Raw genomic sequence first — 20,280 nt, forward strand, 5'->3', positions numbered from 1 at the left:
GATCTTTCAAAACATGACGAGATTGTTTGCAGTGATGTTGCATTAATTGAGGCTTCAAATAAAAGATTTGGGCATTGAACCCATTGTGCTTGATAAGATCAATCTGAAACATGGATAAACCTGCTTCAAGCATGGGAAGAGGGGAAAGGGTATTAGTCATCCCGAGGGAAACACCTATTTTACTAGGCTACTATTTCTATTGGAGGGCCTAAGGAATACTGGTGAGGATGTGACTACACCAAGAAAGATCCAAAGTGGATCAAAGTCAAAAGAAACAAACTTATATCATTATAGTGCTTGAAAACACAAATGCTTGCAACAATAGTTTTTCCATGGCAATTAAAATGCTTCTTTGCATGCTTCTCACAAAATTTGTCAACCTCAATATTTGTGGCTTAAACCATTATATTTTGCAAATACATGTAACCATTTAATTGAATTCATGAATGGAAGTAGTACCCCAAAATAATACCCACGATACCAATAAAGCAAACAAATAAAAATGGGAAACCCAATCTAGCTCTTTCATGATTGCTCCTCTTTATAAGTGCCTGCAAATAAACAAAAAAGAAATTATATAAAATACACAAAAACAACAAGTTGCATAAATAATCCAGTTTTCCAATTCTAGAAAAAAAAAAAAAAACATTGAAAATTGGGAGATCATCAACTCAAAAAACATGATTAACATCAGACTTCATACCCCAGAAAAACCATTTTGGCAAAAAAATGGATTTTCAACTACAACAATCTAAAATTTAAATTCAACTATTTTGAATTCTAATAATCATTTAACCACCAAAAAAATCATATACTCACCATATGGTGTAAATGTTGTATGAACCCACTGCAATTATTTAAAATTAACTTCCTTAGAGTAAATCGAGTGCATTATGAACTATTCTCATAAAGCAAATAGAAAATATGCATATAACACAACAATTACAAGGAATATGTTGATTTGAACAAGGGTGTTTCCTATCCATTCCCCCCCTATGTAATGTGAATAACATACATTATCTAACTAGTTCCTTATTAAGACCTTTCACAAATGTGCACATGTTAATTTTACTTAGTGAGTTAGTAATCTCTCTAGAAGTCTCTTGTAGACATGCGATCTTATCCTCTAGGTGTCATATGGCATAGGATTAAGACACTTGTCATCATCCTAGTTAGCCTTATCTCTCAACCTTATCTATATAAACAAGACCTAATATGTGCATTTCATTGTATGACATACATTGCATATGCACATCTGATTATTTTGATCTAGCATATTTTGCATCCATTATTGCAAATTTTGGTTTTTGCAAGTGATTATGGGAGCTTAAGTTATTGAGTGACTCAAAAAAACTTGATAAGCATATCAATTTTTTTAATTTTTTTTGTGGCTTTGTATTGCAGGTTTATTTTGGAGTTTATTGGTGAAAATCTTAACTCACCATTAAGTTTGGAGTGTCCAAGAAAGTCAATTTTGCCTTTTATTTTGTCAAAATTGGACATGTGAGGCTAGATCTACGAGGGTTTGAAGCTTAGATTTCATGAACAGGTTTTAATTGGATCACTTTCAGTCCAAATGAATGCCAACATTGCATTAAAAAAACTCAAACACCCATTTTCATATTAAATTTGTCTATTTTGGTTGAATTTGGTTTTGGCAAAAAAAATTTGCGAGGGTCATCAATGTAGGCTAAATTCAACCATTTTCTGAAAAGTTAATAATTTTTTATTCAGAAATCAGATTTTGCAAACAAGATATTGTTGGAAAGCTGATTTTGTGTACTTTTCAATGGTGCAAATTTCATTATCACATCTTGCTGCTGGAAAATTTTATTGCTGATTGAAATCAAGTGTTCATTTTTAGCTTTTGAGCTCATTACTTTTTGCCTAGATCTTCAATTTTCATGATCCTTGTGGCGTTGAAAAGGTCTTGAGGAGCTCTATCAAGCCGTCTACAATTTTTTTTTAAATCTAGACCCAGGTATATTCTATTCAATTTTTATCATATTTACATTTTGGAGGATTGGTTGGACATGCTAGCACTTGGGTTTGTTTTAAATAAATCACTTCATTTCAACCACATAATATGCATTGATCTCATTTAAACAAAAACAATCTACTTTTTTTTATGGCCAAATTTGGAATTTGCATGCACTAGAATGAAGGCCACTTTGCTATTTTTGGCAAGTAACATATGTAATCACACTAAGTGTCAACATCGTATACAATTGGGGGGTCTCTTTACTGAGTGATTTGAGGGGGTCTCTTGGTGTATTCTCTTAATTTGTTTGCTTGTGATCTTCATTTCCATGGATCATTCTAAGGTCTCTTTGCTAATACTAAATAATTGTGCAACATGGCATCAACATGCATGGAAGGCCTTAATGAATCTTGGATATTCTCTATATGTTGAAAAAAGGTACTTGAACCTACAAAAGATGATAAAAATATAAAATGGATGATTGAAGATACAAAAGCTTTTGGATGTATTCATAGCTTCGTTTCTCTTGAACTACTATTTCAATTCAAATCATGTGAAGGTTCTAAATATGCAACTTTTGTTTCTAGCTTTCATACTCATAGGCTAACTTTGAAATCAACATAAACCAAACCTTCATTTTCAGCTTTCTTCGAGCTGTTAAGACATGCACAACAAAAACATGTTTCTATGGGTCTCAAAAAATTCATCACAATCTAATATATTTTGCATCTAGATCGTTGCATCACAAAAGCATATGGACATGATTGATCATATTGATCTAATATATTTTGCATCCATTATTGCAAATTTATGCTCTTACTTTTCTCTCTTGTAGAAGAATATTTTGGTTTTTGCAGGTGATTCTAGGAGCTTGAGTCCTTGAGTGATTAACAAAAACAAATAACATACCCCCTTGGTTTAACATGTCAAGTTTGTCTACTTGATCGCAATAACTAGAGGCCAATGCCTTTGCAATACTTCCAGGTTTAACATGTCAATTTTGTCTACTTGATCTGAATAATTATAAGTCCATGCCTATGCCTATGTCCTACATCATTAACAATTTTTGAATCATTTTTGTACAATATCAGGATATTCTTCTTTTGTGTTTCTTAACACAGACATATAAATGTCCTCTTTTTGCCTTGTGAAGTTTATAATTGTTCACTTATGTATCTGTTGTAATATCTCACACGGTATCATGGAGTTTGGAGACAATAGAAACTTGTTTAAATGCAATTAAACATGGAGCTCTCCCAATGCAAGATTTTGTCTGTATAGGATAAAGTAGGGTTTCTTAAGGAACCTCTATGCAAGTGTGTCATATCTTAGATCTAATTGCATTTTAGAATTCTTTGTGGAAAACTAAAAAAGGGCCCTTATTTGTTTGTCAAGAAATTACTCCATTTGAGCCTCAAATTAGCCTTCAAAGTTGGCGGGTCTTTTGTGCCAATGAGCTAGTAATCAATCCCCTAGCAAATAGAACAAGAAGTTAAAGCAAAAGTGCACAATCACTTGGGCTGAACCACATAAGACTAGCATGAAGGGATGAGTAGGCATGCAATTTTGGGGCAGATGTTTGGTAGGATTTTGTTAATAATCTAGTGCACTTTTTATAGGGTGTGCACACACGCACAACCTACTTGGTAGCATGTGGGAAGCAAAGGTGATTGGCCCAAGGAAGTCAGAGGGTCAATCCCTCGCTTGATACTTACTTATCTTTTGGTGTTTGCTGGTTGGATAATAGTTATTTGTTGGTTAGGCAGTGGTTTGCCTAGCAGTTTAATAGTGGCAAAGGTGGTTTGTATGACCACTGGTAGTAGTAGACTATTAAGCTGTCACATGGCAACTCTTGATTGATTCTATAGAAATGAATTAAAATTCTGTAAATTCCCAAAATTGGATTGAGTTGGTTGTCATGTACCAGAGTGTCATTGGGCCATTTTTTTTTACATATTTATGCGGTTTCTTTAGTTTCCAATTCCAATGTACTTGTATGTGCCACATCAAAAGTGCAGCTTAGGCTTTAAGCGTGACATTTTCTTGCCAATTTTAAATTTAGATTTTTCTGTTGAGGGCTAAGATGTAAGGGGAATTAAATCTCAGTAATTAAACTTTTAAGTCATAACTTCACAAACAGATTACATTAGGACTCACTTTTAAAAAATAAAAAAGCATTTTTAAAGCTTTTTATAAAGGTACCATTTTTGTCAACATTTCTAGGCCTTTTTGTGAACTTAAGATTCTTTAAAGTTTTGGGCCCTTGTCTTGAATATACACAATTATCAAGCTTGGGAATTGTCCATTGAAATTGCGTTGAAGATCAAGAGCTTGTAGGCGATTGTATGTGGAATTGAAAAGGTCTCTTTTGTTGAGGAAAAGGCTGCATGTTAATCATGCATATAGGATATAATGTAGTTATCTCCAGTTCTTTAATACTAGGGCCATTAAGGAGGACTGAATGTCTTCCACAAGTTTGTGCTCCTTGTTGGTTGTGTAGCAACAAAATTTCACTAAGTTGGGTGTGCTAAGTTCCAAGCAATGGGTCATATGACTAAAGAGAAGATGAAATTGCATTGAAATTGCATTGAAGATCAAGAGCTTGTAGGCGATTGTATGTGGGATTGAAAAGGTCTCTTTTGTTGAGGAAAAGGCTGCATGTTAATCATGCATATAGGGTATAATGTAGTTATCTCCAGTTCTTTAATACTAGGGCCATTAAGGAGGACTGGATGTCTTCCACAAGTTTGTGCTCCTTGTTAGTTGTGTAGCAACAAAATTTCACTAAGTTGGGTGTGCTAAGTTCCAAGCAATGGGGTCATATGACTAAAGAGAAGATGAAATCAATTTCAAAGAAATAATACAAACTTATGCCAATTAGACAATAATAATCGGAACAATAGGAGTTTGTAGGATGGCAGTTGCAAGAGTGATCACAAATTGAAGGAGAACAAGTGTAAAGAATACAATTACCATGGTAAGCATGTACATGTTGAGAATACTTGCTTCAAGAAAATGAAGCACTAGGGTACACACAATAGAAATGACAAGAATAATGTTCTTGTCACTCATACTTCTCAAGTTCTTCAGGATCGTACATCCAAATTTGATTTCTTTATAGACTCTATATGTGAACAAGGATGACTTCTCAAGTTTCCAGTTCTAATGTACTTGTATGCGCCACATCAAACAATCCACTGAGTGGATTAGGCTTTATGAGTGACATTTAGCACAATCAAGTGATTTCTTGCCAATTTTTAAATTTTGATTTTTCTGTTAAGGGCCAAGAGGTCAAGGAAACTAGATCTCAGTAACTAAACTTTAAAGTTATAACTTCAGAAACAAACTCCATTAGAACTCACTTTCCAAAGACTGGAAAACATTTTTAGATCTCTTTATGTCAACTTTTGTAGGCCTTTTTGTGGTCTTAAGCTTCTTTAGAGTTCCAGGGCTCTTGTTTCTACAATACACAATTATCAAGCTTGGGAATTGAACATTGACATTGCATTGAAGACCAAGTGCTTATAGGGTATATTATGTGAGACTAAAAAGGTCTCTTCTGTTGAGGAGAAGGGTGCAAATTATAATTAAAAAAAATCATGGAAATAGGATTGACCACATTGCACATGAACTTCATTTTAATCCCAGGGGATTAAAAACTTCAAAGGAGATGATAAATCTTTTCAGATGATGAATCTCAAAGGAATTGTTTGATAAGATTAATGAGTTGAGGATTAGATGTTGAATCACAATCTGTATATACTTAATAATTGATGTATGACAGGAATGAGGGCAATCTAACTCGTGTGAAGGATTTTCTAGATTAATTAGAGGAGTGCAATAAGGAATATAAGATGGATAATTAAGATTGACCTTAACATCTTAAAGCGGACATATAATGTAATTCTCTTCAGTTATTCACTTATGGGGCCATTATGGAGGAAAGACAGTCTTTTGTAGGTTTGCACTCCTTGTTGGTTGTGTAGCAACAAAACTTCATTAATTTAGGTGTTCTCAGTTGCAAGAAATGGGCTCATATGAATAAAGAATAGCTGAAATAAAACTTCAAAGATCCAATACAAATGTATGCCAAGTAGACAATAATAATGGGAACAACAAGTATAAAGAATAAAAATTCCATGACAAGCATGGGCAGTTTCAGAATAATTGTTTCAAGGAGATGAAGCACCAGGGTAAGAAAAACAAAAATGACAAAAATGTTCTTGCCACTGATACTTCGCCTCAAGTTTTTCATGATCATACGTACTGTGATTTCTTTATAGGCTTTAGATATGAACAAGAATGGTAGTTTGTTCTAAAATACTGGCAAGATTAATGATGGCAAGGTTTATAGGGTAGATGATTCAACTCTAAATATAGTTAATCGTAGTGAAGTTGTGCTAGAAGATGGTGTACCTAGAAATGTTTATCAAAATATTTTTCATAATTCTCAAGTTTTCCATGCTCATTATTCCAAATGTGGCTTCTTTATAGATTCTAAATATGAACAAGGATTCTAGTTTGTTCTAAAAGCCTGGAAAAGTTGCCAATGGGAAGGATTTTAAGCAGATAACTCAACTCTTAATATAGTTGGTAGTAATAAAGTTGTGCTAGAAGATGGCATAGCTAGAAAAGTTTATCATTAACCTGGTCTAATTATGAATCTATGTAAGAACCCTTCTGGTTCTAACTCTCCTGAAATACTATTGCTGATTTGTTTTTATATTTTCAAGGGTTTTGAACAATTTTAAAGCAAAAATAACACATGTGCCAAGCAAGAATTGCACATAAAACCAAATAGAAATGAAATTGAGAGCAACTGCAACTATATAATGAATAAGATAACTGCTACAATAAATCCTACTGCTAATTGCATACCCGTAGGTCCTTAACTTATTTTAAATGAAAAAATTTGGTGTTTGCCAGTCAAAACTGGGAAACTGACCAAAATGAGTGTACAAGTCCATAATGTGATTTCTTTGAGCCAGAAAGTTGATGGAATAGCTTGAATAGACTAGGCGCTGGGAAATGTGCACTCAGAATGCACTTTGGGTAGGTGTTTCAGCCTCCCAGGCAAAATGCCCTCTCTCTGGAGCCCACGTGCCAAGGCTTTGGTACGGCCAACAAGAAGACTGGTATGACTGTTTATTGAATTGATAAAATCCTGCTAATGAGGCGTCTAAACCTTATTGCCTCCTTCCTTATTCCAAAACTGTAAATAACTGAAGCAATAAACCATTGTTGAAGCACATAAAGACTTCTCAATGAAGCTCTCTATGTGGCTCACCATCATTCCTGTCCCCCATAATTTCCAATGGTATCTCTTCAATTTGATCTAGATCCCCTTGCAAACTAGGTCTCCTACGTGAATAATACCTGTGAGGCCCAAACTACTGTTGATGCATAAGAACTCCTAACCCTCCAGGAAGGCAGGATCAGAGCTTTGATACCACTGTAAGAACCTTGCTGGTTCTAACTCTCTTGAAATACTATTGCTGATTTGTTTTTGGATTTTCAAGAGTTTTGAACAATTTAAAAGCAAAAATAACGCATGTGCCAGGCAAGAATTGCACATAAAACCAAATAGAAATGAAATTGAGAGCAACTGCAACTATATTATGAATAAGATAACTGCTACAATAAATCCTACTGCTAATTGCATACCCATAGGTCCTTAGCTTATTTTAAATGAAAAAAATTGGTGTTTGCCAGTCAAAACTTGGAAACTGACTCAAATGAGCGTACAAGTCTAGAATGTGATTTCTCTGAGCAAGAAAGTTGATGAAATAGCTTGAATAGACTAGGTGTTGGGAAATGTGCACTCGTAATGCACTTCGGGTAGGCATTTCAGCCTCCCAGGCAAAACGCCCTCTCTGGAGCCCACGTGCCAAGGCTGATTGGTATGGCCAACAAGAAGACTGGTAGGGCTATTTATTGAATTTTTGATAAAATGCTGCTAATGAGGCGTCTAAACCTGATTGCCTCGTTCCTTATTCCAAAACTGTAAATAACTGAAGAAATAAACCACTGTTGAAGCACATAAAGACTTCTGAATGAAGCCCTCTCAGTTTACAATAGTTCGATTGATCTTTCATAGCCTTAGAATCAAAGATCCATGAAGAATGAACGTTCTTCAATAGCAAACCCTCTAAAACCCTTGTCTCAAACAATCCACAGAGAAAAAATCAAGCAATGTCAAATAATCAATAATATGAGTTTGAATTGCCTTCAATTCCCTTATAACCCCCAAATGGTCAATTCTCAAAAAGTATGCCCAAATGCAAATTTAAATACATTGAATGTATTTAAATCACTGTTCAATAGTTCAAATTCATCTTGAACGCACTTTTTCGTTTAAGTGATTTAAAATCACTTTTAATTTTTAAAGTGACCTTTTAAATTTCTATAAAGTCACTTTATAATATTTAAGTGGCTCATAATTTTAATAAAGTTACTTATGACTTTATAAATTCCATATAAGTTAATTAAATAACTTAACCACTAAAATATTAGTATCTCCCTCAATGTTTAGTCTTTTGACGTGCCATCAGAAACTGGGATCAACACTGAATAACCCCCATGTGTCCAGGTGCCCTGACTAAAAATATCACAACTGCCAAATTGATTTACTATAAATAGTAAGTTCCTCAACTAAGCCCATACACTGACTGCAAAAGCCCTGGAACTGAAACTAAGAATGAACTAAAGAAGTGGAACTGCCACTGAGACTCTCTATCCAGAATGTTAGCCTACGAGAGTCCAAAATAATAGGCTAACCCATCAGTCACTGAAACTAACTAGAGTGGGGACATTACAATCCGCCCTCCTTGAATTTGCTTGTCCTCAAGCAAATTCAATGTTGGATACTGTAAAATACTGTCACTCTCCTAAGTAGCATCCTTTGTCGGTAGATCTGTCCACTTAACCAAACATTCCCTGAGAACCCGCCTCTGAAGATGCCGCTCTCTGGAATCCAGAATGGCCTCAAGTGCTAATATCAACTCCCCCTCATCATCCAGGGGTGGTAAGCCTGAAGAAGGAATCACATGTTGTCCCAAAGCTAAAAGTTCTTTGACGGTTTTCTCAATTTCATCTTTCAAACGCTTTGGGTGCCTACGAGGTGTAATCATGATGGGCTTGGTGCCCTCCTTCGGCTCAATGAGGTGCTCAATGCCTCTATCAAGAGGTCTACCAGGGGGTATGCCATTGAACACCTTCGTGTGCTTAACTCTAAGCTCTTGAACATTTGAATGATAGGGTGTTGTATGCTGCTCCTCATAAGAAAGCATCAACTTACACTTTGCTGCCCGCTCTACCATATCATGTTTGATAAGTCTCTCCATTCTTCTAAGAGTTATAACTCTCAAGTTGCTGTCCTTGATGGCCTTAAGTATGTGAATTGTCCCATCAACCTTAAACTTCATCTCCATATCTCTAAGGCTAAGTTACCGGTTCTTGTGGTTTAGGCCTGGGTCCAGGTCCTGGTTCGTGCCCGGTCCTGGTCCGGCCTGGGTTCAACCTGGGTTCCACCTGGGAAGGACCCGGGTGGAACCCAGGTCGAACCCAGGAGGACCCGGGTGAACCCAGGCCCGTGGGTTCCAAAAAATGGGGCCCACGGGTCAAAAAACAATAAAAACCAATAAAAAAGTACTTTAAAAAATAGTTAATTAATAATTAAACCCTAATTCTCCCCTTTAGGATTTGGTCTACGTACACTCCAACCTTCGTTTGTTGTCACATAAGGACCTTGAATATAATGTGGGTGCAACAAGGAATTGGGATCTAGCCCCTGAGTGTGCTGATTTAGATGCTACAGTTGCACAACTTGCCCAAGTCTCTATAGACGAGGCAACTATGGAACTTAAGAGAGACTTGGCTAGTGGGTGTGACATTCCATTCGATAGTGGTTCAATTGATGCTGGATTTGAACCACTTGATGACCTTGGGCTTGGGTTGGATGGTTCAGATGAAGATGATGAATATGGAATTTAAATCCCATAGATGGCTTGTAATTTGAATTTTTGTTGTGTCATGACATATTCACATTTTGAAACTTGAATCAGTTGAAACTTGAAACTTGAATATTATCTTTTTTGCAAATTATGAATATGATATTAGACTTTAGTTATTAGTTTACTGATAACATTTGCGATATATGGATATTTATTGGCATTGGCAATTATGGATTTATGATTTATGTATGGAAAGTCACATTGTATATTTTATTTTTGTATGGATTGTATATATTGAAGATATATATAATATATGTGTATATGTATAAATTTATAATTAATATATGTATATATGTACGGACGAACCCGTACCCAAGAATTTTTTTTTTTTGCCGAACCCGAACCCGAACCCGAACCCGAACCCGAACCGGTGACTTAGCTCTAAGGTTGAGTGTAAATTCACCTATTGCATGAAGCCATGTCATGCCAAAGAGCACATCCATGTTTCCCATGTTAACCACATAAAAATCAGCTTTGAATTCATAGTTATTGAGTTTCATGGGTAAGTCTGAAATCATTCTATCACAAGTAAGAATGTTACTATCAGCAATTTTCACCCTTATACCTTCAAACTCTTGAGTTTGAATTCCACGCTTCTCTACCAACCGTGCATCTATGAAATTATGAGTTGCACCTGCATCAAGTAAAGAAATGACTCTTTGACCAGCCAAGAGTCCACGCAACCTAAAAGAGCCTTCTCCCTGCATGCTAGACATATGAGCTTCCTGTAGATCAAATTCCCCTTCATTTTCAACTCCTTTTTCTGAATTTTCAGTCTTTGAATCATCTTGATCAGCTTGCTGGTCTGTGTTATTAGTCATGTTTTCTCCCTCATAAAACCACTCCATATGCCTATTTTGACCCTTAAGCTTGAGGGGACAATCATGGTTTTGATCATAAGGGCCCTTGAAATAAAAACACAGTTTCCTTCTACGCAAGTCATTAATTGTTTCCCTATCCAAAGGTGCTGCAATTTCCTTCTATGCAAGTCATTAATTGTTTCCCTATCCAAAGGTGCTGCAAATTTCTTCTTTTGATCACTATCTTCTGGTTTATTTGGATCAGATTCGCTGTCATTAAAGGATGAAGATGGTTTTGAATTGTTTGAGTTGAACTTACTACGTGGAGCTGTAAGTTCCATGCTACGTGCTCTCCTCATAGCTTCTTGCAACGTAGGGGGATCAAAAGCCTTAATCCAACCCTTCATAGGTTCATAAAGACCTTCAACAAATATGACCAGCCTCCTCTCTGAAATACTTGTGACAATGACCGAGAGTTTTTGAAACTCACTAATATAAGATTCCAAGCTGCCCATTTGTTTCAGCTGAGCTAAGTCTCTGAAATACAACTCTAGATCTCTTTTGTCAAAATGCTCAACCAATCTATCAGTGAATTCTTGGTAAGAAGTAATAAGGTCATGATGCAAGGTAACCATCCCATGGTGCCACCAATCATGGGCAACCCCATCCAAATGCAAAGTTGCAAACTTAATGGCATCTTCTTTTGACATAGGACGTAAGGTCAAGAAAGTATCCAACTTGTTAATCCAAGCTCTGGTTGTGACTCTAACGTTGCCATCAAAAGTAGAAAGTGTGAGCTTGTTGATTGCATATTTGAGATCATTAGTTTTATTCCAAGGTTTCCTGTCATTCCAATTCCACTTCTTGCTATGTTCCCTCTTCTGACTCATGAACCTATCAAAGTTAAGATGTTCCTTAACTCTTGGTGGTAATGCATCCCATTCATCATGAAGTGTTGTCACATTAACTGTAAAGGCCACCTCATCTTCCTCCTCAACCACGTCCTCTTCTTCAGGTTCATTTCTTACAAAGGTTGGGCATGTAGGCCTATCATAGGTGTGTGTGGGTGTCACTCTTGCCCTTGGGAGACTGTTGTGACCATTTCACACATCGCCCCATTGCAAATGGGGACCCCTACTTTTTTGCTTTTTAGGGTTTGTTTTCTAGGTCTTTTAGGGTTTTGTCTGTTAGCCTTTGCATTTTGAGTGTCGCCAAGGGGATCACATGGATAGCAAGTCCGGCTTAGGTGATGTCCTGATCCTAAAATTGGCTAAGTCTGAAAGTCCTGATCCTGAAAATTGGCTAAGTCTGAAAGTCCTGATCCTAAAAATTTCGCTCCTGACCCTCTCAGGAGGTCCAATGCGAATCTCGCCCCTGACCCTTCCAGAGGGTCCAAGGCGAAAATCAACCTAGGACTCATTCCTGGCCTTATTTGACCAAATTTTGACTTGCAAGGCATCTTTGAGGACAAAACACTTGTTTGGATGAAAAATGAGTAAATGAAGAATTTTGGCCAAGATTAGAAATTTCGCTCTTGACCCTTGCTGAGGGTCCAGAGCGAAATTCATTGTAGACTTCATTTGCCACCTTGTTTGAGCTTGAAATCTTGTTCCTGGCTTTGAAAATGATCTTACCTCGCCCTGTGAAGTGGTTTGAAACTAAAAGATTGAGCAATTTAGCCTAGATTGTAAATTTCGCTCCTGACCCTTGCTGAAGGTCCAGGACGAAAATGTTGTTCAAGTTTATTTCTCGCTAATTTTGGCTAACTTGTTTTGTGCAGGGTTTTCCAGAGAGAAGATTGGACATTACTGGATGCATTTGAAAGTTTGAAAGTTTGAAAAATGGTGAATTTTGGGCAACAAAGACAAAAATCGCCCCTGACCCTCTCTGAAGGCCCAGAGCGAAATTCTCAAAAGTTCATTTTTCTTGCAAGGTCAAAGCAATTTTTATGGTTGGAATGGATGCGTAGAGGTATGTTTTACCCATTGAAGAAAATTTGGAGGGCTAACAAAAGATGGATAAGCTTGAATTTGCAAAATTGCTCCTGACCCTCTCTAAGGGTCCAGGGTGAAAAGGGAATAAATACACTTTCCTCCTAAATATCAAATGAAATCAAACTCAAAACTCTAGTTAAAAATGCCATTTAAATGTCTAGATGAAGTTTTGGGCAGAAAAAAGGAGGTATGCAAGGTCTAGATTGAAAAGTCGCTCCTGGCCTTCACCAAGGGTCCAGGGCGAAATTGATGATATCCTTCATTTTTTGCATTAATTGAACGTTGACATTCCTTGAAATTCACCAAAATTTGCTAACTTTGGGGCATTTGAAAAAATTAAAATTAAATTGGCATTAAATAAAGACATTTTGGCATTTAATAAATTGATTTTAGGCCTTAAAAAATCGAACTTTTATTGTGAAGGCATTTAAAATTAATTTTTATTAAATTAAAATTAAATGTGGAGCGCACAAGGCATTATTTTGCCTTTATTTGCCAAGTCGGCCCCCCTTTTTTTTGGAAATTTATTTATTTTTAACCTCTTTTTGCCAAGTCGGCCTAGAGGGAGCAAAGGGGTGAGCGCTCTATATATTGGAGGTGTTTTTTCACAATTCAAATCATTCAATCATCCTTTCAAGTGCGAATTTGGAGAGCTAATTGAAGGTGCGAAATCTAGCTGGAGTGGAGCGAATTTCGACTAAGTGTGGAGACTAAGGAGGGCGAAATTCATATTGAAGGCTATTGGAGAGGTGAATTTCTTGCTAGATTGGAGGATAATTTCCAGATTTTTGAAGGCATTTGAAGGCGAATTTCCAGATTTTGAAGAAGCTAGTGGAAGGTGGAGCTCTTTTGAAGGCTAGAAGAGGCGCAGTTCATCCAAGAGAGGGCTTTGATCTACACTTTGCCTAGCGAAATCCTTTTTTTGCATCATTTCTTAGAGTTTAAAACTCAAGAGGAGGTATGACGAAATCATCTTAACGCCCTTGTTCAAGGTTTGATTTTTAGACATTTTTTAGAAAAGTCTAAGTATTGCATGGTTAATTAGGAAATGAAGAATTCTAGATTTATCATGAAATTTCCTAATCAATATCTTGAATCTTCCCTTTGGAGAGTCTTAATTTCTACACTTTAAGATATAATGCTTAAAGACTAATTTTGGAATTTTTGTGTAGGCATCAAATGGCGACTCCCAAGCCTGGAGGATCTACAAGTCAGCAGGTTCTCATCAAAGAAGATCAAGCAAGGATAAGGGCAACCTCCTCCAGCCTAGCATCGACAAGGATGACCTTCTTCGATCCGGCATCATCAGGATAAGGGCGACCTCTTCCAGTCCAGTATTCCAAGGCGAGGTACATCATCATCCTGCAAATCATGGACACAAGAAGTCAAAGCAAAGGGTTCATTGAAGAAGCAGATAATTCCAGAAGAGTTAATTAAAGCTAACTTCTCAACATTACCAAATTGAGTATCAACCAAGTGTCTGGCGAGTTGGCATCCTAGTCATCATTTCTCCAGTCAGTGTGGTCCACCTCAGCATGTCCAGATTCAATGTATCTAACTCATGGGAGGCGGCACAAACTTCTATGTACCTACCCCAGCTATCTATTGGTCAATTTTTCCAGAGAAGACATGTGTCCTAAGGATGTAATTTTATCATTGGTCAAGCATTAAATGTTATGTAATGGTTGTAACAAACCCTAATTAGGGTTTTTATTATTGAATCTTGGCCATTGATCTCAAATTGATCTTAGCCATCGGATTGTATTGTGGGCACTATATAAGCCCCGACTCTTCATTTTGTAAAGGCAGTTAGAGAGTTAGAAAGGAATAGAAGACAGATAGAGAGTAGTTAGAAGGTGATTAGCTAGTTGATAGAATAGCAATTAGAGTAGAGTAGAGAGAGAAGGCAAAGATTGTTGCCAAGATGTTGTTGTAAGAGACTTGTAAAACTTCATTGAAGAAATGGTGAAATTTATGGGTCGATTCGACAATTTGCATGGTCTCTATACTTCTCATATTTGATTTCATGTTATTAGATGAGTGGAAGACATGTGCTTGATTGATGGTGAAATTCGTATATCCATACTACTAGCAGTTTGTTGATTGCAGGCTTGCCTTGTGTAGTCAACTGGAATCATTCAGCTTAAGCTTAACTTCATTTGTCGCTTCTTCATTGATATGCATCAGCCTGATGGTGTCTATGCCTGTAGTGATGATTTGAACATCATAAAGCTTTCCTTCGAAGATCACACCAACCTTGTGGAGATGGTCCTGGGATGTCAAAACAAGACTTAGTTAGAATTTCATCAAAGATCATTCATTGCTCCTACATTCTTAGTATAAGAATTAGATCCTTTCCTCGCCCTCATCTTTTTTCCTTTTTTCAAATCAAAGCTAGTAAAATCCTATGATTCCAGCAAATCAGACGTTCAGGTCATCAAGTGTAAGTCCCCTTGTGATTCTAGCAAATCACATCATACCACAAAGAGCTTATCCACACGTAGAGATCCTACAACGAAGAACCTTGAAGTCATCCTGATTGATCCTTTTCGCGATATCTTCAGCATTCAGAGACTTTATTCAAGAGAGGATAAGGTACCTTTAGGTATTTTATTCTGTGTTTGGCTGTGTACAAAATACACGTCAACAGAGACCAACAACACTTCCATTTTCTTCTTGGTTCAGGTTATGTCCCCTTGGCATAGTGATCTGCTGTATGGCTGTAGTCAATTGCTGCAACATATTTGCCACCTGTCGCTGCCCCGTTACTAGACCCCTCATTGTTAATAGGCTCTCTATGTGGCTCATCATCATTCCTGTCCCCCATAATTTCCAATGGTATCTCTTCAATTTGATCCAGATCCCCTTGCAAACCAGGTCTCTTGCGTGTATAATACCTGTGAGGCCCAAACTGTTGTTGATGCATAAGAACTCCTAACCCTCTAGGAAGGCAGGATTGAAGCTCTTATACCACTGTAAGAACCTTGCTGGTCCTAACTCTCCTGAAATACTATTGCTGATTTGTTTTTGAATTTTCAAGGGTTTTGAACAATTTTAAAGCAAAAATAACACATGTGCCAAGCAAGAATTGCACATAAAACCAAATAGAAATGAAATTGAGAGCAACTGCAACTATATTATGAATAACATAACTGCTACAATAAATCCTACTGCTAATTGCATACCCATAGGTCCTTATCTTTTTTCAAATGAAGAAATTTGGTGTTTGCCAGTCAAAACTCGGAAACTGACCAAAATGAGCATACAAGTCCAGAATGTGATTTCTCTGAGCCAGAAAGTTGATGGAATAGCTTGAATAGACTAGGCGTTGGGAAATGTGTACTCAGAATGTACTTTGGGTAGGCATTTTAGCCTCCCAGGCAAAACGCCCTCTTTGGAGCCCACGTGCCAAGGCTGATTGGTATGGCCAACAAGAAGACTGGTACAGCTATTTATTGAATTTTTGATAAAATGTTGCTAATGAGGCGTCTAAACCTGATTGCCTCGTTCCTTATTCCAAAACTGTAAATAACTGAAGAAATAAACCACTGTTGAAGCACATAAAGACTTCTGAATGAAGCCCTCTCAGTTTGCAATAGTTTGGTTGATCTTTCACAACCTCAGAATCACAGATCCATGAAGAATGAATGTTCTTCAATAGCAAACCCTCTAAAACCCTTGTCTCAAACAATCCACAGAGAAAAAATCAAGCAATGTCAAATAATCAATAATATGAGTTTGAATTGCCTTCAATTCTCTTATAACCCCCAAATGGCCAATTCTCAAAAAGTATGCCCAAATGCAAATTTAAATACATTAAATGTATATAAATCACTTTTCAATAGTTCAAATTCATCTTGAACGTGCTTTTTCATTTAAGTGATTTAAAATCACTTTTAATATTTAAAGTGACCTTTTAAATTTTTATAAAGTCACTTTATAATATTTAAGTGGCTTATAATTTTAATAAAGTCACTTTATGACTTTATAAAATCCATATAAGTTAATTAAATAACTTAACCACTAAAATATTAATCTCCCTTAATATTTAGTCTTTTGACGTGCCGTTAGAAACTGGGGTCAACACTGAATAGCCCCCATGTGTCCAGGTGCCTTGACTAAAAATATCACAACTGCCAGATTGACTTACTATAAATAGTAAGTCCCTCAACTAAGCCCATACACTGACTGCAAAGGCCCTGGAACTGAAACCAAGACTGAACTGAAGAAGTGGAACTGCCACTGAGACTCTCTATCCAAAATGTTAGCCTACGAGAGTCCAAAATAATAGGCTAACCCATCAGTCACTGAGACTGAGTAGAGTGGGGACATTACAATCTACCATCTGTTTTCCATATAACTCAACAAGAAAATGTATTTTAGTTTTGTCATATTTGATTTATTGTGAAGAATATTAGCAATAAATTTCAAGTGAACGGCCATGGTAAGCCAGAAAAGAAAATTTAGGATTACAAGTTTAATATGTTTTAGCACTAGTACCTATGGCAAATGATCCAAGCCTATTGAAACATGAGAGATTGGGGCGCTTGAATTTTAGGTGTATGCATTTAGTGGATCATAAGGATCTGGTTCATGGATTACCTATTGTTTCTCTATCCAAAGGCATGTTGTGGAAGACATGTTCTCGACAAGCATTATCGAGAAGGTTTTGAGAGGGTTAAGGCCTCGTGTACAAAGGGGCATCTTCAACTTGTTTATTTTGATTAATGTACTAAAAAATATCCATCTCTTGTAGGATGGATTATACAGACAAAGGTTGGGAAGCAAAATGAATAACAACCATTACCTTGCAGCAACACTTAACCACACATTTTCTTAAGTTTCACAAGGGTCTGAAAACGATAGACAATTTGATTATATAGTCCCTACACTTAAATCAAACCAACATTGCTTTACAAATTTTAACAAATGCATAGCTGGTTGGTTATAGGACTTAGAGAAATTCAAGAAACTTCACGACACTAGTCTTTATCAAAAAAAATGATTTAGATTTTAGAACAACCACCCCTTACAAATGGAATTTTAGACTCATAGGGTGTGGGAAAATGTTGCTTTTTTATTGATAGTTTGTTGAAAATATCACATAGAATGCAATTTAAAGTGGGTAGTACATTCCCGTGGAAAACTAGAAAAAATGTATTAAAACACCTCACCTTCACAAGATTGTGATAAAATGATGCTGTCTTCAAAAAATTACAATCTATGTGCTAGACAATGACAATACTTGTCATGAACATTCCAACTTGCAATAGAACCTCTGTAACACCTTCAACCTGAAACAAATCACCTTGCAAGTTCCTCTTAACTTCTCTTTTTTGTAAAACCCTTCAGTTAGCCTCCATCCTGAAGCATTAGAGAAAATAGCAGAAAAAGTGGGAGATAAACTCCATCAAAAGTGTCATGCAATCGAATTGAACTCTAATATGCCAAGTCTATTCAAGAGTTGAACTCAATCAAACAAGTCCACCCTTTTCCATGGGAAATACAAAGACTTATGCAAAAAATGCAAGTCTTCAGCAAGATTTAGTCAATAGGGCAATCCATGTCCAAACTCAGCATGGAAAAATCTTCCTCAACACAACTTTTCTTCAAAAATGGGCACGCAGATTGGGAAACAAATCATGAACAAAGGAATGAGTCATGCAAATTTGGATTCCATTCAAGTTTACCTTAACACACTCAATTCCTGCAATTTGGGCACTTGATATGCAAAGCTTTGACTTTTGATGCATGTGGAATCCTCCACAAGTACAGCGTGCCAATTTGATAGGAAGGATATTCAAATTTAAATTTGAATTTGTCTCCATACCTAGAAGCCAAGCAAACAAAGATTTATGCAAAACATGCTAGTCTTCAGCAAAATGTAGTCAATAGGGCAATCCAGCTCCAAACTCAACATGGAAAAATCTTCCTCTATGCAATTTTTCTTCAAAATGGGCATAAAGATTGGGAAAGAAAGCATGAACAAAGGAATGAGTCATGCAAATTGGGATTCCATTCAATTTTACATTAACACACTCAATTCCTGCAATTTGGGCACTTGAAATGCAACACTTTGATTTTTGATGCATGTGGAATCCTCCACAAGTACAGACATCCTGTCAAATATTTGAGATTAAATCATTTAGGAGAGCATTGTATCAAGCATGGGATTGTTTGACACTGAACTGTTTCTTATAATCCCCTGCAGAATCATGCGACCAAGCAAAGAGAAAACCTTTGAGTGAGATAGCACATTGTATATCCCAAGACAAAAGTATGCATTATAAATCTTTGTCTGAAGTAGCTTGTACTTTGTTGTGCTCATTACATTGTTACAAGGTTCCTACAAAAGTTGTTCAAGCTACCATACCATTCAAGAAATGTTGCAGTGCAAAGCCAACTATTGTACATTAGAATTTGGACATGTCACATGGGCCTAAATTTTTGTTGATAAGTGAAAGAGGCTTAACCCTAAAAGCATAAGTGCATTATGAGGAGCTATTTGGAGGAGTCCAAAGCCTATCAATTATGGAGTCCTACCAAAGGCATCATCATTTGGACAGATGTGATATTTAATGAAGTGAATCCATCTAGAGATACCGACATGAATTGATGAACCTACAAACCAAATTGTTTGCATGGTTGAAGATGGGAGACCTAGTTCCAATTTGGTTGGTCCTTTAGTTGTAACTTTTGAGATCTTTCAAAAAATGATGAGGTTGTTTGGACTCTTTGGAGTGATGCTGCATTAATTGAGAATTCATACAAAAGATTGGGCATTGAATCCACTATGCCAGATGAGATTGATCCGAAACATGGAAAAACTTGCTTCAAGCGTGGGAGGGGAAAGGGTGTTAGTCATCCCAAGGGAAACACCTAATTTTACTGGGCTACTATTTTTGTTGAAGGGACTAAGGGAGATTGATGAAGATATTACTACACCAAGAAGGGCCCAAAGTCAAAATCAGCAGGCCTATTATGCTCCTGTGGCTAGAGTGTTGAAAACACATGCAGAAGCCAAGGACAACAACAAAAGGAATGAGGCATAGCAAGTGCTCGATTTTAGATTTGTGAGAATCAATGATAAGATTGTAGACATCTTTGTCAATCCTACAATAAGGGAAAAATTCACAAAAATAAAGGAGCTGCTTATGCTATTGAGAACTGTCACTCTTGGGGTGCTTCTAAAGCAACTGATGCTGAAATAGAAATATCTTGAAAAAACAATAAAGCAAATATTAGCACATCCTATGCTTAGGGTTTAAAAGAGTTAATTCTATCATACTTTTCCCAGGAAGGTAAAAGTATAGAGTCCAAAATCTTCAAACCAAATGCATTCTATATATTCCCAGAAAATGCTTCGTGTCAAAGACAAAGCAAAATGTGAACACACAGGCTACCAGCAATCACATAATAGTTTCATTAGACACACAACCAATCATACAAATAAAACTTGCAAACCTACCTTGGAAGTAAGCTAAAAGTTAACC

General features: G+C 36.6%; 1 protein-coding gene across 3 annotated transcripts in view; it reads right to left on the reverse strand.

Annotated features, from left to right (window-relative positions):
* Positions 1-265: 265 nt before the first annotated feature.
* Positions 266-20,280, reverse strand: part of LOC131077057 (vesicle-associated protein 1-2) — a 47,695-nt gene continuing 27,680 nt past the window's right edge. For all 3 annotated transcript variants that reach the window (XM_058014446.2, XM_058014449.2, XM_058014448.1), the window contains one exon: positions 266-551. In XM_058014446.2, the coding sequence (XP_057870429.1) occupies positions 441-551 (111 nt within the window). In that variant the 3' untranslated portion in view covers positions 266-440. The remainder of the gene's footprint in view (positions 552-20,280) is intronic.

Source organism: Cryptomeria japonica, chromosome 9, assembly GCF_030272615.1.
Source record: "Cryptomeria japonica chromosome 9, Sugi_1.0, whole genome shotgun sequence".
Lineage (NCBI taxonomy): Eukaryota > Viridiplantae > Streptophyta > Pinopsida > Cupressales > Cupressaceae > Cryptomeria > Cryptomeria japonica.